This window comes from Bos mutus, chromosome 7 (genome assembly GCF_027580195.1).
Source record: "Bos mutus isolate GX-2022 chromosome 7, NWIPB_WYAK_1.1, whole genome shotgun sequence".
In the NCBI taxonomy this organism is placed as follows: Eukaryota; Metazoa; Chordata; class Mammalia; order Artiodactyla; family Bovidae; genus Bos; species Bos mutus.
This window is the reverse complement of record NC_091623.1, coordinates 4217858-4245114: the sequence shown is the minus strand read 5'-3', so window position 1 is coordinate 4245114 and position 27257 is coordinate 4217858. Positions and strand designations below refer to the sequence as shown.

The window sequence follows — 27257 nt, the reverse complement described above, 5'->3', positions numbered from 1 at the left end:
TAGATGTTTTTCTGGAACTCTCTTGCTTTTTCCATGATCCAGCGGATGTTGGCAATTTGATCTCTGGTTCCTCTGCCTTTTCTAAAACCAGCTTGAACCTCTGGAAGTTCACGGTTCACATATTGCTGAAACCTGGCTTGGAGAATTTTGAGCATTACTTTACTAGCATATGAGATGAGTGCAATTGTGCAGTAGTTTGAGCATTCTTGGCATTGTCTTTCTTTGGGATTGGAATGAAAACTGACCTTTTCCAGTCCTGTGGCCACTGCTGAGTTTTCCAAATTTGCTGGCATATTGAGTGCAGCACTTTCACAGCATCATCTTTCAGGATTTGAAATAGCTCAACTGGGATTCCATCACCTCCACTAGCTTTGTTCATAGTGATGCTCCCTGAGGCCCACTTGATTTCACATTCCAGGATGTCTGGCTCCAGGTGAGTGATCACACCATCGTGATTTCTGGGTCATGAAGATCTTTTTTGTACAGTTTTTCTGTGTATCCTTGCCATCTCCTCTTAATATCTTCTGCTTCTGTTAGGTTCATTCCATTTCTGTCCTTTATCGAGCCCATCTTTGCATGAAATGTTTCCTTGGTATCGTAATTTTCTTGAAGAGATCTCTAGTCTTTCCCATTCTGTTGTTTTCCTCTATTTCTTTGCATTGATTTCTTGAAAGGCTTTCTTATTTCTCTTTGCTATTCTTTGGAACTCTGCATTCAAATGGGTATATCTTTCCTTTTCTCCTTTGCTTTTTGCTTCCCTTGTTTTCACAGCTATTTGTAAGGCCTCCTCAAACAGCCATTTTGCTTTTTGGCAGTGTTTTTTTTTTTTTTTTCCCTTGGGGATGGTCTTGAAAGTTGTGTAAAGTTGTGTCACACAATGCCTGTCTGTAGTGAATAATGAACAGAAGTTTCATGTGTTCTCTAAGTGGTAAGGCCTGTGGTTAGAACTTCAGCTGCTTCATTGTTTCCCAAGGTATTTCCTGCCGCTTTGTTTAGTCATGTCCTTCGCTGCAGTCCAGCAGACTAGTAGTTTTCCAAATGTGAACCCCAGACCAGCATCACCTCATCACCTGGGAACTTGTTAGAAATGCAGATTATTGAGCCTCATCCCGTATTTACTAACTGAGGAATTCTGGGAAGGGGTGCCAAGAGATGTGTGTTTTAACAAGACTTCCCAGGGAATTCTGAGGTTCATTAAAGTTTTGGAGCCCCTAAAATAGACTATATCAACCCACCAAACCACTACCTGAGCCATACTTCCCAGATTGATTTGGGAGATGCTGGAGGCAGCATGGAATATTATTGCATTGAGATAATCATCAATAGAAAAGAATTATTACACTATTTTATTACTTGTGAGTAGTAAGATTTTAATTAACTCACTTCATTTTTCTGAACTTCAGTTTCCTGCCCTGTAAAATGGAAATACAGCATATTCTGCAATGATTCAGTAAGGAGGTCCCTCAAAAAGAACAAACAAACAAAAAAAAAATAATAAACCTCAATCAGCAGTCACCTTCCAAAAACAAGTATTTCAAAAAGAAAAAGGAAAGTTAATAGTTGTTCAATTTCACATGCATAATGTGAAATGAACATAATGTTTTATTTAAACAAGGTGCATATCAAGTCGCTTCAGTCATGTCCAGTTCTTTGCATTCCTATGAACTGTAGCCCACCAGGCTCTTCTGTCCATGGGATTCTCCAGGCAAGCATACTGGAGTGGATTGCCATGCCCTTCTCCAGGGGATCTTCCCAACCCAGGGATCAAACCTGCATCTCTGTCTCCTGCATTGGCAGGCGGGCTCTTTACCACTAGCACCACCCAGAGTAAATAAACTCTACAGATTACTAATGGAAGCTCAACGGAATCAATTAAAAAGCCTTTCCCCCTTTACCATTTGAGTTACATGTAAAAGCCTGTTGAAACACATATTAGAAGCCTTCACCTTTGACCTTTGCTGCCAACACAGTTCACATCCTTTAAAGGAAAACAGACAAGGGGGGAAAATAAATGTAGCCAGTTGACCAGCCAGCCACCAAACCCAGCAGCCCCTAGATGCTTTTGGTCCCAGCCGGAAGGATTGAAACCCAACACTCTTCTGCATACTGAAGATTGTATTACTGTAACAAATTTCTTTAATTTCAATTTGAGTTGTGAAACATCCTTATTACAGGTGTAACATCAATAATATCTTTCCTGCCCTGCCTATATTATAGGGTTGTTCAGATACATAAAGATGAATCATATCTCAGTTACAATTTTTTGGGTCTTAAGTAATAGAAAACCCAACTCATGCTGTCTTATACGAAAAAGAGAAAGAGAGAGAGAGTGAGGTGTATTATCTGTTTAGCGTCAGCAAATCAGGCATACGGGATACAGACACTCTCAGCAGGTCATGGATTCTCTGTGTCTCCCAGTGTTGGTTTGTTTTCAACTTAGGATCACCTCTTGCAGCTGGAGCATCTCAACAAATTCATTAGACTCAGGGCCACATACTTCTGGGTACAAACCCAGTGGAAATGTTTGAGAGTCTTTAGTATGCCCACCTGAAGGCTCATGACATGCCATTGGTTCTGAAATGGGCGTGTGTCTGTCACTGAAACAAACTCTGTGTCAGGATTGCTCTGCTTGACTCCAGCCACATCAGAAGCACAGTAACTGAGAGAGGGGAAGTGGTGCTTCCTTAAATAGAATTATTGCTAGTGGGGCTGTTGAAGGTTCAAATCGCAGATGTTTATTGACAATGTTACAGTTAATAGGACTTTACATTAGTTCTAATCTTTAGTGATGTATTTAAATCAAGACACTTACCTCCATCCTCATTAAGGACATTTTGCAAGCCTCCAGGTACTGCCCCTCCCCCGCACTGAGAAGGTCTTCTTTTATGAGTGTAGAGAACTATAGGGGGAGGGGGCTGTTTCTGTTCTTAGCTTGGCATAGTGAGAGAGACCTGAGTCCAGTTCTTGCTCTGTCACCTGTTCACTGGGTGAATTTGTGTTAATTTCTTAACCTCTCTGTGCCTTATTTTCTGAGCTTGAGATACATGCTGATCCCACTGGACTACTGGAAATGGAAAAGTCAATATGTAAATTACTTAGCCTTAGCTACTAGATAGGGGAGCCTGGTGGGCTACTGTCCATGAGGTCATCATGAAAGAGTCGGACAGGACTTAGGGACTAAACAACAATAAGCTACTAGGCACTGCTCACTAAATTCCCTTCTCATGCATAAAAATGGGACATCTGTCATATAAGTGGTCCCGGGTACCATGGGAAATGTTTCCATATCTCAGGTGCTTGAGCCTGCTGCTCTAGCAAGAGACCTCTATAAATAGAGGTGGAAGCCTTAGAGCAGGAAAGGGACTCAAGACGTACAGTCCCACGCAGTTCCCATCTTCACAATGGTGTTGTAGATTGAATCATCTTATTGATGATACAGGAACACATTGAGTTTTAAGTGTCATAAAATGAATTTCATTCAATCAGCGTTTATTTCTTGAGTTCTCACCACAATTTTCTTTCCTTGTTTTTTTCTTTTTTTCTTTTTGTATCATATTTATATGAAAAGATGGATGTTAGCTTAACCTATTGTGGTAGTCATTTCATAATATATATAAATTGAACTATCATGCTGTGCACCTTAAAATTTTACAATGATATGTATCAATTATTTCTCAATAAAACTGGAAACAAAATAAAATATACAAAAATTGATTATAAAAAAATATTGGCAGTAGATATATTTCAAGTCTTTACTAAAATAAATATACTGTATTATTAATAATAGCTTGTTGTGGTTAGGTTTTATTATCTATGTAGCAATGGAGGCCTCTTAAAAATAAGATACACAAATTTTCCCCTTTCAACAGAACAAAAAGCATTACATAATCATATAGTTTTGGAGAATCATGATCTCAGTATTCATCCTTTACTTTTAGACTTGCTAAGAAGAAATAATCCAAGAGAAAAAAGAATCACCCTGTCAGCACAGCCACCTTAATTCTACTCCCTGGGCCCAGAATTCAGCTCAGTACAGAGAATTCGTGTCTAACTCTTAATTCCTGTCCGCTTCTCTTCCCTGGCAAGTCACCCCACTCACCCTTTGACCACCCACACCACCCATAGTCTGTTCAACTATTATTTTCAAGTTCCTCGTTGTTTTGAATTCTCTTGCATTTTGGCAAGTCATGTGTTTCCTGCATTTTTGTTGTTCAAAATTCTTCCTTACACCTATTTATATTGACACTGAAAATTTAAGGTGACACCTTGTAACTGTGTGGGCGTTAAGAAGCATCAGTTAAATGAAGTTACATAAAAATGTTTCTGGCGTATATATCAAGTGCTTTGTATGTGTTACCTACTACTTTTAGTTCTGGTTTTATCATGAATTCATCTGGAATTAGGCTTCTATTGTGAGCACAATTTAGTAATTCATCCCCTAATACTATTTCAGCCCTAGTTCAGTTTAGATTTTTTAGGTATTTTTAATCAAGACTGTAAATTATTTAAAGGGGGAGGTCATGCTTTCCATTTCTCTGCATGCTCTATGTGGAAATCATGAAAATGGTTCTAGCAACAATCTATTATACCATTACATCATTACAGCCATCCTCTTGGAGGGGATTATTATACCATTTAGTAGATGAAGAAACTGAAACTCACAGTTTATAGTGGCAGAACCACAGTTCAAATTGAGAGCATGTGGACACAAAGCCAGTTCTCTTAATCATGAATATCCAAACTACAAATCATAGCACCTTGTGTAAAACTCACCAGTAAAGGCTTTCTGTTTTGAAAGTCTCGTTTGTTTCTTCCCCCTTGCAGATGGACCCCCATGAGAACATCTTACTGAGCACTCTTGAGATAAAAAATGAAATGGCCACCTCCGAGGCTGTGATGGGACTTGGAGACCCAAGGAGCACAATGCTGGCCTATGATGCCTCCAGCATCCAGTATCGGAAAGCCGGGTTGCCCAGGCATAGTTTTGGCCGAAATGCCCTGGAACGGCACGTGGCACAGAAGAAAAGCCGCCTGCGGAGACGCGCCTCCCAGCTGAAAATCACCATTCCCGACTTGACTGATGTGAATGCCATAGATCGGTGGTCCCGCATATTCTTCCCAGTGGTTTTCTCCTTCTTCAACATCGTCTACTGGCTTTATTATGTGAACTAAAACATTGCTTCCCATGGGAAGCAAGGACTAGATTCCTCCTCAAACCAGATGTACAGCCTGACATAGAACTTGGAAAACACATCAATCCAGGACAAAAGTGATGCTAAAATACCTTAGTTGCTGGCCTATCCTGTGGTCCAATTCATACCATTTGGGTTGCTTCTGCTAAGTCATGAAAATGCTAAGGTCCTCGGGGTTTTCCAGTTAAAATGCAAGTGATTTGTACATGTGCTGGCAAGACTGAATCTGTGTTCCACCTTATCTGCTTAGTACACAGCCTATACGGAGGGGAATAATTTAGATGGTATTCCAGAAGGCTCAGTAGTGTCATCAGTCATCTTGCTGAGATGTGGTCATATCCAGATACTCCCCATTTTCATTCCTAAGGTTGTCATGCGATCTTCCATGCCATGCAAACATCCTTACTGAAGACAATATCTGCCTGTCTTATTGAGGTGATGATGGTGCCATAGGAAGTTAATTCCCACCGGATTCTAGAAGGTTCTTATGTAATTCAAACAAGATAGGGAGAGTCAAGACAGAGACTCAGGAAACCAATTTGGCCAGGCCATGTTTGCTTGAGCTTGGGAATCAACGCTGACGTCTTCCATTTTGACGTTTAGAGACGGGGAGACTTCTAAACATTATCATGCCTGGTGGCCAAAAGAAATTTTTCTATAATGCTATTTCTGAGGCAGTTAAAAATAAGAGTTAATATCCCAGAACGGAGTGGAAAATTCAGAGACAACGGTTGTAACAAAATTAAAGCACGCAAGCAGCATGACCCTTCGCCCATTACAAGCATGTGGTCCACACATTCTGTGTTCAGTGGCAGAAGGTAGAGTGAAAGAGATTTCTTTCCCTCCAAACTCACAAGCTTTTGACAGCATACCTGAAGAAGTTTTTATAGTGTACCTGATCAAAAGACAACCCCTAAACAGAAATGTTAGCAGAATTAGAAGCATCTTAGGTTACACTGGGAGTGATCCCAATATATGAATATAAAGCACAGACAGAGCTAGCAGACAAGATGCTTTTCTCTGACTCTACAACATTTTCCTGCAGTTTATTTCTGAATTTAATAGGGTATTTCAAAAGAAGGATTTGTTCATTTCTTTAGCGGGCTTAATGGTCTTTTCCAACTTTTCTTGTTTCTGAAATTCTGATTATATTCTTAAGAGACAGACAGAGTAAGTCTTTGGAGAGATTTTAAGAGAACTGTATTTCTTTATGTACAATGAAGTTCACCTTTGTCTTTCATGGCAAACAATACTCAAGAGATTATGTGCACAAATAGGTTTAGTTGTTGATTTGGAGAGTTTGATTTTTTTAGGGTGCTTTCGTTGTATATGTTGCAGTCTGCCTAATCAAATAGGAAGTCATGGAAAACAGAAGAACAACAAAGCCATAGTACATGGTGACTGTTATGAGCCTCAGTTGATACTGCAGAAAAATATATAGCTGATAATCAGGCAGGCATGATATATTACTTTTATTCAATTTTTAAATTATGTCATTGTGCTTCTTTCTATACTAATTGGATATATGCATTCATATGTTGGACAAAGAGAAAAGAATAAGCTCAGATATTTTATTTCTATCAATGTGAAGTTCATATTTTGCCTTTCTCCGAGGAAATAGTGCATTCCTCATTTTTCCTTAAAGTTAGATTTGATTGAAACTTTTCTTAGAGGATGACTTTGCTATTTCTATTTAAAAAAACAGCACTTCTTTTTAGAGTAACATCCCTAATTGTGCGTAGCAGCTAAGGCCAGTATCCGCCTGTGGATAAATGTATGTTTTCTTTCCCTGATGATTCAGCAGCTTAGAATATGATGGAGTCCTGCTGCCCTTCTATTCTTCACTGTCAGAGAGAAAAAAAAAAAAGTTTAGCATCCTTCTGAAGTTGTCCCCTATATAGGATGTTTTTTTTTTTCCACCAGCATAGGGAGCTCTGGCCCTTATATTTTTGTTTATACACCTGAACACCTCTGAGTATGATCTTTGGGCAGAATCCAACCGATGCGTTGCCCATGGGCTCAGAGCAGAGACTCCTCGAGTTTCTCCAGGGACACACTTTCCCCTGGGCAGTCATTTTGAGACATCACACTAATAAAAGTGCCTGCCCCTTGTCACTAGGGGTTAAAGTTTGAGTAGCATATATCAAGAAGGAGCATATTGATAACTCAGGTTCACAACTCCAAAATGCCATTCTGGAAAGGTTTTTCTAGAGACAACTCAGAGCTCCAGCCTAGAAGTGGTTCTTATCTGCAATTACCGTAAAAGCCATAAAAATCCTTGATATTGTTATATGGTTCCAACAAAATTTTGATGTCCAGGAAAGTCAACAGAGAAATCTAGATCAAAGTGGACAGAAGAAGCAACTTAGCTGCATGAGCTTCAAAAGCATATGACCAGGGATTCATTTCTGACTGCAGTGTTAGGAAAAATCTTGGGGAAAGGAAAAAGATGGGACAGTGGAATAGAAACCCTAGAGTAAAATCCATTGATTGGCATTTAGTAACCATATAGGTAGAAAAACCTGACTCATCCCACCCAGAGATAACAGTAGATATAGAATTTATTCTTAAACAATCGTTTGTTTTGTAGTTGAACTGAATTTTAGTTACCAGATTGGGGGAGGGGAAGGGAGGGGAGCTAGATCTTTAAGTCTTCAAAAGAGACCAGTCAGCTTGGCATCCAGGACCACAAAAGTATGTTTTGGCAATTCTGATATAGCATTACTATCAGCTTATACATATATGTATAGTTTTTCTTTTGTTTATGAAGTAGCCAGATAGCCAGCAATTAAGGTGTTTTTCATCTCTGTGAAATTCATAGGTAAATTCTGACTCTAAAAGGCACACTCTCAATGAAATCTTTGATCTCAATCTGTATATATATATACTGTACATGACTGCTAGTAGGTATGAAATGCATTTTCAGAATTGAAAACTCATGCAACATAATCATGTGTTTGCATAAGGAATGTTACAATTCTTTCTACTGCAATTTAATAACAGGGAAAAAGACGTAAGCAGTGCCATCTAGACCTTTCCTCATTTCTTCAAAAGCAGTGCTAAGTGAAAAATAGTAATAATAAAAAATGGTTTAGGAACCAAAAGACTTTACATTCTAGTATTAGGAACACAAAAAAAATCTGTCAGCTTACAAAAGCACAACGCATAGAGAAAGTTCAGTGGGGATGCATAATGGAGAAATGAATCACGTTTGTTTTAAGCAAGACCTGCATTAAATTGTCTACTAAGACAATTTCCATTTTCTATAGGTAACTGTGTTCCAATTTTATGATTGAATTCATACAAAAACAGCCAACAAACAGGTCTTACCACATATTTACATGTATATATGTGTATATATAGATCCATATAAACATACATACATATATATGCATTCATATGTTGGAAAACAAAAGGAATAAGCTAATATGTTTTATTTCCTTCATTAAACCAATGTATGAATATTTTTAATTCGGCAGCCGACAAATCAACATATTGAAACAAGTAATACAGGGTACTGAGCATTTCTCTATCAGCGAATCAATGCCTACAGTTCTTATGAACCACTGCACAGTTTGACACTCTAATAGTACTGTACCTCAGAACATGGAAATCAACTAGTTCTCACATTGCTTGTCTACTTATTCTCTTTTTCAAGGAAACAACTAGCATTGTTCAATGGTGATTTAAAAGCAAAAATGTCTTAAGAAAACAGAAAATGATAAAAAAAAAAAAATATATATATATATATTCCTCCCAAGAGGAGGAAAAAATAACTAAACCCCACCATGTTGGTTAGGGCAGATACTCTCAACTGTAGCAATCATGCCATTTTGCTAAATGTACAGAGTCCATGTAATGTGAGCAACCATAACTTTCACTGAGCGTGTGTAAATATTAAAACAGATTTCTTAAATATTTTTAACTTCTAATTTGTATTTTATGGTAAGGCAATGTGCAAATTCTGTTTATGGCTTAAGTTGCTGTGTTATTATGTAAATAATTAAACATGCTGTAAATGAATAGTCAATAGATACAAATCATTGTTTAGTTTTTTTCTTTTTTAGTTTTTATTTAATTTTTACTAAGTAAAAATAGTTACTGCAGCCCCAGCAGAGAAATTAAAACACTCTTTTGCATAAATGCTTTGGGATCCCAGACAGAAGGGTTTTAATTCGCTCTCTCTCACACACACACACACACACACTTTTTCTTGCCACTCCCACTCATACCCCATCTATGGGAAACACTGTAGTGTTTATAACAACCAAGAGATAGCCTTAGAAATGGCAACTTAGAAATGGGAAAAGCAGAAATGATCATTGATTACTTGATAGATCTTTTTATACATAAGAGTTTAAGAAACCAAAGTTCATAACTTAAATCTCAATTTTCAAAGACTAAAAGTTTATATTGATGGCACTACAGGAAAAACAAATGCTTATTATATACCTGCTCCAGATATATGTTACACAATAGCACATAGAGAAGACTTTTTTTTTTAATAATAGCATTTGTCGTTAGATAGCATTTTTCCTTTTAACCAAAGACTCCATAATTATTTTAAAAAAAGAAAGAAAAATGGAAAAGTGAGGGAAAATAGGAGAAAAAAAGACACTGCTTCACACCAAAGGTTTAAAAAATATTTTCCAAATATACCAGGGACATTGTAAAAAAAGTAGTAAGGACCCAACAGAATGCTAATTAAGATACTGCCCTAAGGAAATAATTTAAGGGAAAAAAATATTAAACATCTATTAGTTATTTGAAAGTTGAAGTAAAACATTTCTGTAGATATATAGATGTGTGCAAAATGCTAATATCAGATTTTAATTTGCTTTGAGAATTTGTTTTGTGATAAAGTTAAATGTGATCCAAAATGAACAAAAACAAAAACTTGTGTTTTTTTTAACTTGAAAGCCAAATCTCTCTCTCTTGTCACGTGTCGTTATTCTGATGCCCATATCTGTGTCCTGGCACCATCTGAAGCAAGTTGACAGTTCCATCAGCTTGTATCTTTCTCTTTTTATTTCAATAATTTGTGTTCAATGGTCATTTTAAGTGTATTAATTCAAAGTGTTGAAAATAATTTAAATTCCATGACATTTTAAAGTTTTTATTTGCATGGGTGTTTAAATAGTTCCATTTTAAATATTGTCCCTGCACAGTTCTGAATTGTCCTTTTCTAACAAGTGATATTCTAGTTTCTTCACAATGTAGTGATTTTCAGCCTTACTAATTACCTTGTAGCCTTTCTTAATATGCACATAATGCACATTTTCCAATGGCTAGAAAATGCAAAATACAAGTGGATATCATTGCATCTATTTTCATGTCTTTCTAAAAACGGGACTACTACAATCTCTGGGATACATGAGATAGTAACAAATGAGGATTATAAATGAGTAGCACATAAGAATTATTTTCTTGAATTTAAACTTATTACAGCCAGTTTCAGCATGTAAATATATAATAATGTTGACTAGTGTGTAATTCTTGAACTAAGAAGTATAAATAAAACTTAAAAAGATGTGTGTATAAGTGGTCTCATTGAGTTCAGAAATTTTTTGAACTATCAATATGAGTTCTATTGTAGAAGTATAGCTTTTGCAAAAAGCAGTGAAAAATTTGGACACTTGGGATTGGCTGTAGGGCAGTCTTGAGTTTGCACTGTGACTTGTCACAATCATATTACATGTATGATTGTACAGCTATTTAATCTATCTTACTCTCAGTGTTCTTATCTGAAGTGAAGATTTAATTGTACCTCCTTCACAGAGCTATTTTATAGTTGAAATGAAAATCCATAAGAAGTCTTTTATAAAATTATGAAATATTATGACATTTCCCATGCAGAGTATTTCTCTAAACCATGAGATCCACCTCCCAGAATAATACCAGTTTAGTGAGAACAATTTTCAGGGATATCATGAGACACATTCAATCCACCAGTCTTGATTTCCTAAAGCGGATAGCCCCAAACACATTCGTATCTCTTCAAGTCTCTGTATAAAAACATTAGCCAAATATGCAGCCTTCTCCTATATTACCCTCTACAGCATCATCCCTCTACATGAACTAGAACAAGGAGTGGTCGTGGGATGACAACTTCCAGACAAGCCCCAGATGACTAGGTTTCTTTGGCAGGTCTTCTAACCAATGTCTTCATTTGTGCCTGCCCTGATCTTTTTCTTTCAGGTAGCCAGCTAGATTATTACTATTTATCTACATATTTATCTTTCCATTTCAGAGATTTGTATTGGATAGAATGGAAACACTGCTGGAAGAGACTCAGAGATGATGCTTAGCACCCCACAAATACTGAGGAACATGAGTGTCTTTCAGGGTAAGGAGAAAGGGAGGGATGCCTTCTTTGAGTCTGGGCAGGAGAAAAGCAGCATGTTTCATGGACACAGAGACCTGCACACGTTCAGCGGTGGTGACCTGGGGAAATGGCAGACCTCAGGGCAGATGGCACAGTGAGGCTTAGAAGGCCAGCCCCTGGCGCTGCCCCAGGCGGGCCTCTAGAGTGGCAAAGTCTTTGACCAGTGAAAGAATCAAACAGGCTGCAACATGGTGGAAGAAAAGAAATGTGGATTTTCCTCTACAGCTTCATCTAAGAAATTAGGCTCATCACTACAATCTCATCTGGGACCTAGTGGGTCCTTGGTCGCTCCACATCGGAAAGTACTATGAAATATAGTACGATGAATTTGATATTGGAGCAGTAATATATTGTTTCTAGTAGTAGATGTCCAAAGACGGGTGGGGAATAATTGAAAGTTCTGAAAGTTAAAGGGCTAATGAAATGCAAATTTTAGGTAAAGGATTGATACATCTTATATCTTATGCTATATCTTATATCTTATGGTGTATCATATCTTACAGTATATCTTATGTCTTGGAAACTCAAATGTGTACACAAGCCTTAATGGAATTGTAGGCAAATAATATAGGCCTGGTGTAATACCACAGAGAGCAGTGGGGACCATGGGTAACTGGTGAGGAACAAGCTCTATCTGAAGAGGCAGTCACTATTGAACCCCATCTGGAAGTCATCTTGAAGAACTGCAGGCCCAATAATGCCAGATTAATCTGAGAATGGAAGAAACTCCCACAGCACTGAACCTTGTGCTTGATGGGCAAGTACATTGGCACCCCACTCCAGTACTGTTGCCTGGAAAATCCCATGGGTGGGGGAGCCTGGTAGGCTGCAGTCCATGGGGTCGCAAAGAGTCAGACACGACTAAGTGAACTCACTTTCACTTTTCACTTTCCTGCATTGGAGAAGGAAATGGCAACCCACCCCAGTGTTCTTGCCTGGAGAATCCCAGGGACGGGGGAGCCTGGTGGGCTGCCATCTCTGGGGTCGCACAGAGTCGGACACGACTGAAGTGACTTAGCAGCACAGTACAGCCAGAGAGACACACAAGCTTCCATCTTTCTTGGAACAAAATCTCCATGCTGATGTTCTGTAGCCGTTGAGGAAGGAACATATGACAGGCTCCATGAGAGTGTGTAGATTGAACAGCTTCTGTGCATTAGAATACTGACAAGATCAATTTGCTTCCCTTTCCTGGAGCGCAAAAGAAAATGAAGTGTTAGTCACTCAATCATGCCCAGCTCTTTGTGACCCCATGGACTGTTCATGGGATTCTCCAGGCAAGAATATTTGGGTGGGTTGTCATTCCCTTCTCCAGGGGATCTTCCAGACCCAGAGATCAAACCAGGGTCTTGCTGCCTTGTAAGCAGATTCTTTACTATCTGAGCCACCAGGGAAGCACATGTAAGAAAGTAAGGTACTTTTGTATTCTCCCAGAACAAAAAATAGAGAAACTTCTATTAGTAGAAACAGGTTCAGAAAGCTCAGCAGAAGCTTTCACAGCATGAACAGTCTGGTTGGCTTTTAGATCACTCACTCAGCGGGCCTTTGATTCTCTCCTACCTGTGGAGCAGAAGCCCCTCACCCTCCCCTAACACCTCCTGAACCCGCTCAGCAAGTAAGTGGACCTGACTGAGAATAAGGCAAAGCTGCTCGACAAAGATTTGAGAGAGGAACAGATAATGGTGAAGGGGCAAGGAACTGCTGGGAAAACAACAGAGGGAGAAAAGTGAAGGAAGGGTAAGGCTCTGGGTACTTTGTCACTGACAGGGTAGAGGTGGGGTGGTCATGAGCTCTAAGATTCTCTACTACGTCAGCTCCAGGGATGAAGCACAGCACAAATTCAATGGGTTGTGGAAGTGACCCAAACATTTCCACCTCCCCTAGGACCCTGCGTAGACTGGGATTTAGTGAGTAAACCTGAAAGTGAAAAACTAATTTAAAAATTATCCAGAAATATTGGAGGTGAAGCAGCAATGATAGGAGAAAGAAATTATAAATGAAATTTCATCCTAATCAGAGTAACAAAATGTATATAGCTGAGAAACAAAACAGTTTGAAAATCACTAATCCATGGTAATTCCCATACTGTGCAAGGAAAATCATTAATCCATGATTCCCATACTGTGCAGGGAAACCTGACCCCGCCATTTGTGTCCTGGGCAAGGAGAGAGAAAGGAAGAAGGGGAAGAGGACAAGATGAAATAAAGAGAGGAAGGGATAAAGAACTTGAGAAATGTTTTCAGGACCTGACACATGCTCCCCTCCTCGAAATCCATATGAATTTAATTCTCTGAACAGCTGTGTGAGGTGTGAACTACTGCCACATCTATGTTGCAGAGGACATAAAATGGCAAAGATGGGTATTGCGTCCCAGAGCTGGTCAGCCCCAAATCCCATGCCCTTAATGCCTTTTTTCTGCTGCTACCCTGTATATTCCCAGCCTCAATTTAGCTTTTGGATATACAGCATCTTTGAGAGTAAAGTTAGAAACAAGGCCAACATCTTTAGGGGATTAAAAAGAGAGAAGTGTTTACTCCTGAGTTTCCATTTTATGTTTATAGTTTTACATTTCTAAAATGTTATTCTAAAAACAGAATGCCAATTTCTAGACATTTTGATGTTTCCCTTAATTTATTTGGGTGAAAGCAGAGAGTTGTTGAAATAAACAAGTAACTTAAACACATCTCTCAAAGGATTTTGAAAATCTACTTTCTTTCTCTTGTTCTCTAAACACCATTCCTTTTTCTCTGTCTTCCTTGTCTAAAATTATAAATTACAAAAGCAATACTTTATAATGTGGAAACTTTCGGTGTTGTTATTTAAATCTCAGCAGTAAAAGTTGTACCTTTCACTGTAGCTAAGACAATACAGAGAGAAGAAGCCCATCTCTCTTGTCAGCTGGTTAGCTGGACATGAGGAAGCCTGGCCAGTAGCCTGAAGTTTCCCAAGAGATTGAAGGAGGTTCTGAATGTGCAAGTGTGCAGGTTAATAAATGCTCCTGAACTTACGTGAGATCCATGCCAGGGAAGTATCAGGGTTCTTCAAACAATGATACAGGTGTAGGCAAGGGGAGAATTCATGTTTCTCATTCTCTGACTGGACCGAGTCTGACCAAAAAATGGAAGGATTTTTTTTTTTGCATTTATTTTTATTGGAGTATAATTGCTTTATAATGGTATGTTAGTTTCTGCTGTACAACAAAATGAATCAGCAATATGTATACATATATCCCTTCCTGTTGAACCTCCCTCCCACACCTTCCATCCCACCTTTCTAGGTCATCAGAGAAAAACAAATACCATATATTAATGCGTGTATATAGAGTGATTCTTTTTACGCATAGTTTTCTCTCCATGCTTCAGAACACCCTTGTATGGATCAAAGATCCATTTGAGGTTGGCAGCATTTCAGAAGTGGCTTGCCAACTCTTTATTTATTCATTCTTACTTCTCATTCTACTTGCCAGGAATTCATTTGAACATTTCAAGAATCCCTCTGGATAAGATAAAACTATGGATGCATACAAAGGACAATAAAATTAATAAATAAAAACTTTTAAATGTTTAAGAATCTTTATCTCAAAGTAAAATGCAGGGGGGATCTTGCCAGTTTGAAGAGAGCTTTCCCTGGCCCAGCTTTGGCAGATAATATGGACGCTGGCTCCTGGCTCTGGCTCTCATGCCAGGAGCAGGCTTGGAGCACTCAGGATGGCTTCTCTGAGATAGTGTGGAGTGTGCAGGGAAAATCAAGTGCTCAGGGAGCTTTCTACACAGCATATGCAGAGCCTGGTGAATCCTCTTGCCTCCAGTCTCCCCTTCTCAGCTATGTTAGTCAGGGGTTTCCAGAGAGACAGAGCCAAAGAATGTCTGTATAGAGAACAAGAAATTTGTTTTAAGGATTTGCTCGTGTGATTATGGAGGCTGGTACATCCAAAGTTTGCAGGGTAGACCAGCAGGCTGGAGACTCAGGGAGGAGCTGAAGTTGCAATTCAAATAGAAAGGCCTTCAGGCTAGAGATTGGGAAGAACTGATACTGTAGTTCAAGTCCACAGGCCATCTGTTGGCAGAATTTCTTCTTACTCAAGGATGTCAATCTTTTATTTATATTCAGACCTGAAACTAATTGGATGAGACTCATTTACTTAGGGCAATCTGCTTTACTCCAAGTCAGTGGTTTCAAGCGGTTTTTAAGCTCATCCAAAATTCACCCTCTCAGAAACATCCAAAATAATGCTTGATTATATATCTGAGTATTATAGCCCAGCCAAGGTGACACATAAAATTAGCCATCATAATATCCTCTGCCCTATAACTCCACCAAGGTCAAGTTTTTTTGTTTGTTTGTTTTCAGTAAAGAAGGAAATCTTTAATAACAAAGAGCAAAATACAAAAATAATTACTATAAAAATTAAAATAATAGCATAGGGGCTCACTTTACCAGATATCAAGACATACTACCCCCCTAAACTCCAGGCATTTTCTTGACATTAATATAATGTAATTGAGTGTCTAATGGACATCTCCAACTCCGAATGTTCAAAGCTCATTTTTCTTCCAAAGTTGGAAGACTCCTTCCATTGCCCCACCTCCACCTTGGGTTCCTCCCTCTTCCACACATAATCTTTGTGGTCTGCCAGGGCTCACAGTCCTGGAGACGCCAGAGTGGACACCTGATCAATACCTGAACAGTTATTCTATTTATCCCTCCTGTCCACAGTGATTCATGAGAGACAAATGAGTGACCACGTCAGTCCAATCAATGCTTTGCCACCATGGACTTCTGTGTGTAGCAGGTAGGATATCCTCTTTATTTCAGCAAGATTTGAGGATGAGATAGGACGCAAGTGTGGCAACTTCTAGCAGCCATCCTTCCAGGACAAGGAGTCTGCCTGTGAATTAAGCCAACACAAGTGAAGACAAGAAATGGGAAGATTGAGATAATGTCTAGATGGCATCATTATGTCACGCAGAGACACCTGTGCCTCCACTTTCTAGAATCAGAAAGCCCCATGCTAGTTTGACTTGGGTTTTGACCACTTACATGCTGAAGATCACCAAGATAAAGGAATTCTTTTGAACTGTGGTGTTGGAGAAGACTCTTGAGAGTCCCTTGGACTGCAAGGAGACCCAACCAGTCCATTCTGAAGGAGATCAGCCCTGGGATTTCTTTGGAGGGAATGGTGCTGAAGCTGAAACTCCAGTACTTTGGCTACCTCATGCAAAGAGTTGACTCACTGGAAAAGACTGATGCTGGGAGGGATTGGGGGCAGGAGGAGAAGGGGACGACAGAGGATGAGATGGCTGGATGGCATCATTGACTCTATGGACGTGAGTCTGAGTGAACTCCAGGAGTTGGTGATGGACAGGGAGGCCTCGCGTGCTGCGATTCATGGTGTTGCAAAGAGTCGGACACAACGGAGTGACTGATCTGATCTGATCTGATCTGGTGGGTCAGATTGTAAAGAATCCACCTGCAATGCAAGAGACCTGGGTTTGATCCCTGGGTTGGGAAGATCCCATGGAGGAGGGCATGGCAACCCACTCCAGCAATCTTGTCTGGAGAATCCCCATGGACAGAGGAGCCTGGCGGGGTATAGTCCATGGAGTTGCAAAGTCAGACATAACTGAGCAACTAAGCACAACACAACAGCCAAGGTAAAAGACGTTGTTGAAGGAGATTGATTTACACCAGGAGGCACATGAGTAGAAAGTTATTTCCTGTCAGAAGTTAAGCATCAGGTTATCACCCAGTCAAGGAAGTTACCTCAGTTTTACCACATACAAAGTGAGAAGGGGGAAAGTTGAAGAAATGATTGCTGGATAATTCAAGTTATCCTAGATGCAAAAGTTTTTAAGCATAGCTCAGACACACCCTGACATATGATGGCAATTTTGGAAGTTGGTCCAGATATGAAAATAGAAGGACTTTGAATCACCTTCCAAAACATAAATTAGCCATACAAAACACTCTCTCTATAACACACTAAGACCTGGATTGATGACATGGAATATCTAAGGTAATTAACATGACTTTAGCTTCCATGGCAGCTGAGTCATTTTTATTGCTTTTACAACTACATTTTGATGTCAAAGCACATGAGGTTTCTGTATTTACAGTTGTTCTGTTAATGCATTATAATTACAGATGTGATCAAAAAGAGAAGTTTGATTTTTTGCCTAAATGACACCTTTAATCACTTCTGAATAAGGCATGCCTCCAATTAGAGATATCTCAGAAAATCACACTGAATAGCATCATTTATTAGAATTCTAAATAGAAGCTCTTTATTTCAATGCCATCTCCCTTTAATCTGCTTTCCTAGAGAAGGGCATAGTTTCCTGCACATTATGGCAGAGTAAAATTCTTTGCCTAGAGTTGAGCTTAGCATATTCTCCACCAGAGCAATCACTAAACAATTTTTTCTCTATTAAAATAAATTCAACAAACTGTTCTGAGTACCCATCAAATACCAAATAGTATTAAAAATGTGCATTTGGAAGTCTTCAAATCTGTCCACACTAAATTTAGGATATAATGGAGGTTGCAAGTGTATTGAGTTAGGCCTTGAAGTAGGATATGACTAGCAAAGAAAGGAGCGTATACTTCATGCACAAAGAGTGGCCTGAGTGACTATGAAGTCTGGGAGGTGGAAAAAGACAACGTTTGGAAATGAAATTAAGTTAAGATGATGTCATAGTGGGTAAAGATGGGCCCTAATTCAATGACTAATCTCTTTTTTATAATTTATTTATTTTTAATTGGAGGATAATTGCTTTACAATATTGTGTTGGTTTCTGCCATACATCATCATGAATCAGTCATGGGTATACACTGAGACTCAGAGGAAGATGGTCATGTTAAGACATGGATAGAAGCTGAAGTTACAATACTGTAAGGGGTGGAATGCCAAGAATTGCTAGTGATCACTAGAAGTTAGGAATAAAAGAAGGGTCCTCTCCCAAAGCCTTCAGATAGAGCATGGCCTGCCATCTACCATGAGAATGGGGTGCTCCTAAAGTCACTGAACCCAAAAAGGAGAAGCAAAAGAAATAGGTCTGGTATCAACACCCTTTCCCAGCAGAATGAACTCAGCAGATAAGCAAAGACTGAAACTATCATGGAGCTTTCTGATTCTAGAAAGTGGAGGTACAGGTGACTCTCTCCGTGTGGTAAAATGATGCCATCTAGACATGATCTGTCTCCCTATTTCTTGTCTTCATTTGTATTGGCTCATGAGCAATAAACAAATGGTTGGCACTGAGATTTGGAAGTTTGCTATGTCGCATTATCTCATTTTAAGAAAACAATAACACTGACCTAGTATTTCCTCTTGCTTTTTAGTTGCGTATGCCACCCCAGCTTCTTTTTCTCTGACATTCCCAGAAGAAGTGGCTTTATTTGATAGCCAACTTTTGCTTCCTAGTGGCTCAGATGGTAAAGACTCTGCCTGCAGTGTAGGAAACCCAGGTTTGATTCCTGGTTTAGGAAGATACACTGGAGAAGGGAATGGCTACCCATTCCAGTATTCTTTCCTGGATAATTCCATGCACAGAGGAGCCTGGTGAGCTACAATCCATGGGGTCGCAAAAAGTCCGATACAATTGAGCAACTAATACTTTTTTCTCTTTACCCGGTGATTCAACACCCTATTATAGACACTTAATGGTTCATAACCTCTCACTTCCAGACACTAGGATGAAAACAATTTTTCCCGAAGCTGTATATCAACATGTCTCATGAGACTATTTCTTATAAGTTTCACTATTATTTTTCTTTCATAGAAAGGCATTTATCCCGAAGACTAAACTCTGTGGTAACCAGGGCAACATGAAAAGGGGCTAGTCCTCTGTGCATCCGCAGTGCCTAGTGTCATGCCCTTCACAAGGCAGGAACCCAGCCAGTATTTTGTACAGAAACATTGAATGAGCATGTTTATGATGTTATTTAAGGCAAAAAATACTTGAAAATATCCAAGGTGTCCATTAAAAAAAAATTAAAAACAGAGGTTAGAAAGTTTGGCTACTCAAATGGAATGGGTGAGGTCTATGGAATTACCACAGCTTCAGTGGCAAAGGGAGGCATAAGCAGCTAAAAAGCAAGAGGAAATACTAGATCAATGTTATTGTTTTCTATTTTCAGTAGAAATAAATGTCATAGTTAAAAAGTCAAGGCTTAACATCACTGGTTGTAGAACTGAAACCTAGCCCTTGTCCCTGTTATACAAGTTTTGGGGCAAATTTCCTAACCACTCTTTGCTTTCTTATCCTCATTTGTGAATAAGGAGTGTTAAATAACTTTATCAGTCTCAGGACTTTCTTTATGAGGATGACATGTTTAATTACCATAGAATATTCAGCACATAAATAGGCATTTACAGCCTAGATCATATTCCTGTTATCTTTTTTCTCCTCATTAGCACAGCCTTTGTGACACTTAGGCATTCTTTTCACAGCTTGTTTTCTTAATCATTCTTTTAGAGCTTTTCATAATCTCTGTTGAAGTCTTTTCAAGGTGCAAGTAATAGAAGCCCAACTTACATTATCTGGAGCCAGAAAGGAGAATCCATCTGCTTATATAAATAATAAGGAGAGATTCTTTTGCCCCCTTTAGCCTCTCTGGTGTCCAGCCTGATTTCAGCTTGCCTTCCATTTATTTAAGAAAAACAGAGGTGCTAAAATAATGGCTCAAATTGTGAAACAGTAAAGGCCTGGCTTTCCTGATGGGCAAGATTACTGGGAGGCAACAATGTCTACATGACTGCTCCTCATACAATGAGACCTATATTCTTGTAAGAGTTGTATTCAGTTCAGTTCAGTTCAGTCGCTGTCTTGTCTGACTCTTTGCGACCCCATGAATCACAGCACGCCAGGCCTCCCTTCCATCACCAACTCCCGGAGTTCACCCAAACTCATGTCCATCGAGTCGGTGATGTTGTGTTCAATATGTTACAAAGTTTGCGGAAACAATGGAAAGGATTAAAAAAAAGACCAAAAAAGAAAGATAAAGCAGTGTGAAAGATGTCATAAATAAAAAAGAATTAAGATTGGTTTGGAGAAGTAACATTTTGGCTCAGCTTCATAGTAAAATTATACAAGATGTAATTTATTACTAAGAGGATGTTGACCAATTATTTGCTAACTCAACAGAAACCAAAACAAATGCTGATAAATAAGTGAAAGCAAAAAAGAGCTCAGTTAGAAAATACTATTCTCCAAGCCAGGCTTCAGCAATATGTGAACTGTGAACTTCCTGATGTTCAAGCTGTTCTTAGAAAAGGCAGAGGAACCAGAGATCAAATTGTCAACATCCGCTGGATCATCGAAAAAGCAAGAGTTCTAGAAAGACATCTATTTCTGCTTTATTGACTATGCCAAAGACTTTGACTGTGTGGATCACAATAAACTGTGGAAAATTCTGAAAGAGATGGGAATACCAGACCACCTGATCTGCCTCTTGAGAAATTTGTATGCAGGTCAGGAAGCAACAGTTAGAACTGGACATGGAACCACAGACTGGTTCCAAATAGGAAAAGGAGTACGTCAAGGCTGTATATTGTCACCCTGTTTATTTAACTTATGTGCAGAGTACATCATGAGAAACACTGGACTGGAAGAAACACAAGCTGGAATCAAGATTGCCGGGAGAAATATCAATAACCTCAGATATGCAGATGACACCACCCTTATGGCAGAAAGTGAAGAGGAACTAAAAAGCCTCTTGATGAAAGAGAAAGTGGAAAGTGAAAAAGTTGGCTTAAAGCTCAACATTCAGAAAACGAAGATCATAGTATCCGGTCCCATCACTTCATGGGAAACAGATGGGGAACCAGTGGAAACAGTGTCAGACTTTATTTTTGGGGGCTCCAAAATCACTGCAGATGGTGCCTGCAGCCATGAAATTAAAAGACGCTTACTCCTTGGAAGGAAAGTTATGACCAACCTCGACAGCATATTCAAAACCAGGGACATTACTTTGCCAACAAAGGTTCATCTAGTCAAGGCTATGGTTTTTCCTGTGGTCATGTATGGATGTGAGTGTTGGACTGTGAAGAAGGCTGAGCGCCGAAGAATTGATGCTTTTGAACTGTGGTGTTGGAGAAGACTCTTGAGAGTCCCTTGGACTGCTAGGAGATCCAACCAGTCCATTCTGAAGGAGATCAGCCCTGGGATTTCTTTGGAAGGAATCATGCTAAAGCTGAAACTCCAGTACTTTGACCACCTCATGTGAAGAGTTGACTCATTCATTGGAAAAGACTCTGCTTCTGGGAGGGATTGGGGGCAGGAGGAGAAGGGGACGACAGAGGATGAGATGGCTGGATGGCATCACTGACTCGATGGACATGAGTCTCAGTGAACTCCGGGAGTTGGTGATGGACAGGGAGGCCTGGTGTGCTGCGATTTATGGGGTCACAAAGAGTCGGACACGACTGAGCGACTGAACTGAACTGATCCCATCTTTACCTTTTAAAAAATCTGAGTTGATTGCAGAAAGTGAGTGTGGAATTTCTGTCCCAGGTAAATAATATTAACTAATGCTGTTATCAATCTCAACACCAATAGTCTTTGGCAGTAAACTGCTATGAACCATAAATTGAAAGGTGAACAGCCGCTGTCCTTTTCCATGCCATTGAGAAACCTGTGGTCTAGAGGGAGAGCATTACTAGTTATATATCTATCATCTTTCTCTACTGAATCTCAGAATTTCATATTTTGTAGCTGTGTAATATAGCAACTGGGCTTCCCCAGTGGCTCAGCAGTAAAGAATCCACCTGTCAACTCGGGAGATGCAGGTTCAATCCCCGGGTCGGGAAGATCCTCTGGAGAAGGAAATGGAAACCCTCTCCAGTATTCTTGACTGGGAAATCCCATGGACAGAGGAGCCTGGCAAGCTATAGTCCATGGAGTCTTAAAGAGTCAGACACGACTTAGGGACTAAACAAAAACAACAGTGTAGCAACCAATAGGACGGAATTCGTCACATCAATGCTTGTGACTTGGGAAGCCCCTCTTCCCTGTGGGCTTCCCCCACAACTCAGCCAGTAAAGAATCTGCCTGCAATGTAGGAGACATCAGTTCGATTCCTGGGTCAGGAAGATCCCCTGGAGAAGGAAATGGCAACCCACTCCAGCATTCTTGCCAGGAGAATCCCATGGATAGAGGAGCCTGGCAGGCTACAGTCCATGGCGTTGCAAGAGTCAGACATGACTTAGTGACTAAACCACCACCACCGCCTCCCTGTGGCATGATCAAGGGCCCGGGCTCCAGCTTTTGGTCACCCAGAACTGATTTCTTTCAATGCTTCACCAGGGTCACTTTCCATGCAGCCTTTCCCTAAAGTTGTCTGTAGTGACGAGCTTCTTAACTAGTCACACCACAGCCTTTGGAAGATCTTGGACAAGTTCATGCTTACTCTTATGTGTTATTCTCTAAAGGGAATTGCTAAGTCAAATTATATGGACTCTTGAGAATTTTATACATCTCATCACATTGTGTTTCTTATCAGTGCTAAATGAGAGTATCTGTTTTCCCAACTTTCCCCAACATTGTTATAATTTTTGCTCATCTTATTTTCCAATTTCTTATTCATGAAAAAAACATTTTACTTTACATGTCTTCAGCGGTTAGTGAGATCAAGTATTTCCATGTGTCTATCGCCACTTTTACTTCTTTTATGAGCTGTGTGGAAATGGCAAGTTTGAAAATAGACACAATTCTGAGCTATCAGGTTAAATAGAATTGAATTCAGTGAAATGACAAGCCGCTTACAGTGGAAACAAAACTCACAAATAACCTTTCCTGAAGAATGTAAGAAAAGTTATATTATTTCTAATTACCTCTGGATCATTTATTTGCTTTTTCTCTCTTGCTAGTGAATGACCTGAATGCAGTATGCCTATCTTTGTCAAGGAGTGTTCTTTGTTGTCCTTCTATCAATGATTCTTATGTACATATTATAAGTGTATAGATTTAGGACACTTAAATTCCCATCTAGGGTTTCTGAATAATAGAAGAAGCTGGGGAAATAGACTTAGGTTACTGAAAATTCTTTCAGAAGAAATTCGTATAAGCCTCAGAACTCTGTTTGATCCTTGAGGGAAATAAGTGGCAAGATTCACAAATGTTGTCTTCATGCAGAATAAAAGTCATATTCAGAGCCCCTTTGTCAGTTCTTCAACTCTAGAAGCTGCATCTCAGAAATCCTTCAAAAAAACCTCTGCATTTGTATTGTTTAATTTTAACTTTTCCAAATGTGCTTATTGAATGTTTATCAAAGCAGAAAACTAAGACCAAGAGAGGATTCAAACCCAGGATTCCTGGCACTTAGTCCAGTCTTCTATCATTACAATGTGACTTTCCAATATCATTGTTGTTCAGTCGCTAAGTCGTGTCCAACTCTTTGCAACCCCATGAACTGCAGCATGACAGAGTTCCCTATATGTCAGTATCTGAGGTCATAATCACTAGACTTTGATCTAGCAATGGGGCATGAGGGATGGGACCACACATTACAAGCATCAGGTTTGTTTTTGCGTTGCTGCACCAAGATTTTCCCAGTTGTGTGCCTGCAAGTGAAATGCTTGTATCTGGCCGGTCCTATTCTAGATTTACCCAAACATAGGCTCAGTGATTGAAACCTAAAGCAGTTCCATTTTTTTTAACAAGCTCCCAAAGGTTTTGCTATTGCAAACTCTTCCCTGTGATAATTATTGCCTCTCTTCCTTTTTCAGGGGAGGCATTAGTGTGGACTCAAATTTTATTTCACCTTCTTAAAGATTTTGTTGTGGTATTTATGCACTGACCATTTAAACTCATTTACTAATCTGAGGAGAGTTAGAAAAAGGAAAAAAAAACTATGTGAGAGTCAGGATGTAGAAACAAATTAACTATTAATGATCCAGAAGGTTTGGATGAATGGTATTCCCCAGTCTCACCAAAAAACAGCATTCTTTATTTAAGAGGGCCTTCACTTAGCTGTTTTGATAAGAGCTAGTCAACTGAAAGACATCTTTGAACAAATAATAAAGAACACGGTGTCTCATGCATAAACAATATGACGTCCTGAGAGACGGGTGGATGGGCTTGGAGCCAGACAGGTCTGGCTGTGAATCTCAGCTCCTCTCCTTATTAACTTTGTAGCCTTGCTTGAACAATTTAAATATTCTCATTTTGAGTCTCATTATCTGCACATTCAGACTAATACTTATTCTTCTTTATAAATTTGTAAATATTTTTAAAGTTCCTAGTATTTTGTAGATATATTCAATAAGGTCCAAGATAGGAAATGATTAATCAAAAATACAGACAATGACCAGTGCCAAAGAATGTGTCAGAACATGGAATGGCTGGATTTTATAACTGGTAACTTTTGTTTAATATAGGTCTATCTGAATATTCTGTTTATGGTTTTATTGACCTGAAAGATTAACAAAACAAGAATAGATATCAATTATTTTTCCTCACGTCAAATAATGTGATAAGAAACAAGAGAAGCAAACTTTCAGCCTCCAGTAGTTTTAGTCTTTTGTGTTACTAAAACTTCCTTTCCCTGGGATAAATAAATCAGTTAATCCAATAAAAAAAGAAAGCCACTAATTCTAATGAGTAGGCCCTTGGAGGAGAGGAACCAATAAGAAATATGCTCCCATTTCTGCTGTAACAAGCACAGGAGAATGCAGGGGTAAACCTTGCTTTACATGACAAGAGAAAAATGAAAATATTCTAAGAAGATTGAGCCCTGGTACTGGATGGAAGACGTGCAGTGCTTGTCCTGTTCATATGAACCTGGGAACCCCAACTCAACTTCTTGGCTTTCTGAATTTGAAGAAGCAACTGGATAGACCCATCAGAAGCCCTATTCCTTGTGTCCAGGTGGGACTATCAGTCAAGGTACCCACATTCCCCACTTCTGGACTGGGCTTTGTGAAGCAGTCAGCCAGTCCTCCTCACCTCAGTGATTTGTACTGGGGAAGGCATGTCACCCTCAGGCCATGTGAAGTCCTCTTGGAGAGATTCATATGCACTCGTAGATGGAGAAAAAATGGAAAGAATGGCAGACTTTATTTTCTTGGGCTCCAAAGTCACTGTGGACAGTGACTGCAGCCATGAAATTAAAGGACCCTTGCTCCTTGGAAGGAAAGCTATGAAAAATGTAGACCATGTTTTAAAAAGGAGAGAAATCACTTTGCTAAAAAAAGGTCCATATAGTCAAAGCTATGGTTTTTCCAGTAGTAATGTACTGATGTGAGAGTTGGACCATAAAGAAGGCTGAGTTTCAGAGAACTGATGATCTCAAACTGTGGTGCTGGAGAAGATTCTTGAGAGTCCCTTGGAAAGGAAGGAGATCAAACCCAGTCAATCCTAAAGGAAATTAATCCTGAATATCATTGGAAGGACTGATGCTGAAGCTGAAGTTCCAGTACTTTGGCCCCCTATCTGAAGAGCCAACTCATTGGAAAAGACCCTGATGCTGGAAAAGATTGAGGGCAGGAGAACTGAGCTACAGACAATGACATGGTTGCATGGCATCACCAACTCAATGGATATGAGTTAGAACAAGCTCTGGGAGATGGAGAGGGACAAGGAAGCCTGGCGTGCTGCAGTCCATGGGGTTGCAAAGAGTCAGACATGACTTTTAGCCACTGAAGAACAATAACATACACACTTGAAGAAAGATCTCTTTTCTTTTTCTTTCCCTCAAGCTGAGAAAAGAGGGAGGGGGAAGAGGAAGAGTTTACCATTGAGACTGTTTACAAAACCCAGGACTTTTCAGTTACATGAGTCAAGATATTCCTCTCTTGTGATTGAGCTGATTTGACTTGACCCATATAGAGTCTAATTTCATGGGTCTGAGAAAAAACTGGAAAGGACTGTGTCCTCCCACGCACTTTGATTCTGCCAGCTACCTAGGTAGTCTTCAGCAATGTTTCGCTGTTTTTAAGCCTTTTAAGTAAATGTTCTGAGATGTTGTTATTGCTGCTGCTATTGTCATTCTTGTGTTGATATGAAACAGTGAATGTCAAGACTCTGCTTTTTTTTTTTTTTAATTAATCCTCACACGTGGGAAGGGTTGAGGCACCCAACGAGAGTGCCCAAGGGTCCCAGAACTTCCGGCAGTTCTTGTACTTCAAGAAGTGAGAAGAACAGCTCTCCTTGTCATAGTTGTTTTCGGCCATGCATCTGGTAGACGCGTCTGATTCCGACAAGCAAGGGTTTACGTCAGGATCCCTCAGCCTCCGTGTCACCATGGGCATCCTAAGTGTCTTCTCCCTCAGGCGGCCGCTCCGCCAGCGACCAGGCCGTCTCCAGCTCCAAACACCAAGACTCTGCTTTTTATCTCACTAATTTTGACCTGACCCTGGCAGTTGCTTATCTCGAGGTATAGGTATTCTCCTGATTCTTCATCCTGGGTGAGCTTTAGAGCATACAGTCAACTGGAAAGGCCAAAAACAAGACTGGCTTTCTGAGAAAGAGCCTGCCAGGAAATGCTGCTACAAACATATTGTGTGAGCATCTGGCCTCAGCAGCAGTGAGAAGCTACCAAAAAAAAAAAAAGAAAGAAAAGAAAAAAATAAGATGGAGAAATGGGTTTACAAGCAACAGTTTGGGATCATGTGGGTCCAGAAGATATAGCTTTTACATATATCCACTGCCCTTAGGATGGAATCCTCAAGAAACAAGCCT

The 27257-nt window shown here is 39.6% G+C and overlaps 1 protein-coding gene and 1 pseudogene across 1 annotated transcript in view; one reads left to right on the top strand and one right to left on the bottom strand.

Moving 5' to 3' along the window:
* GABRB2 (gamma-aminobutyric acid type A receptor subunit beta2) overlaps nt 1-10672 on the top strand; it is a 289414-nt gene extending 278742 nt beyond the window's left edge. The window contains exon 10 of the mRNA XM_070373042.1: nt 4825-10672. Within this exon, the coding sequence (XP_070229143.1) occupies nt 4825-5172 (348 nt within the window). The 3' untranslated portion in view covers nt 5173-10672. The remainder of the gene's footprint in view (nt 1-4824) is intronic.
* A 15948-nt stretch (nt 10673-26620) lies between these two features.
* On the bottom strand, nt 26621-26886 carry LOC138988469 (coiled-coil-helix-coiled-coil-helix domain-containing protein 7 pseudogene; annotated as a pseudogene).
* Between the last annotated feature and the right edge of the window lie 371 nt (nt 26887-27257).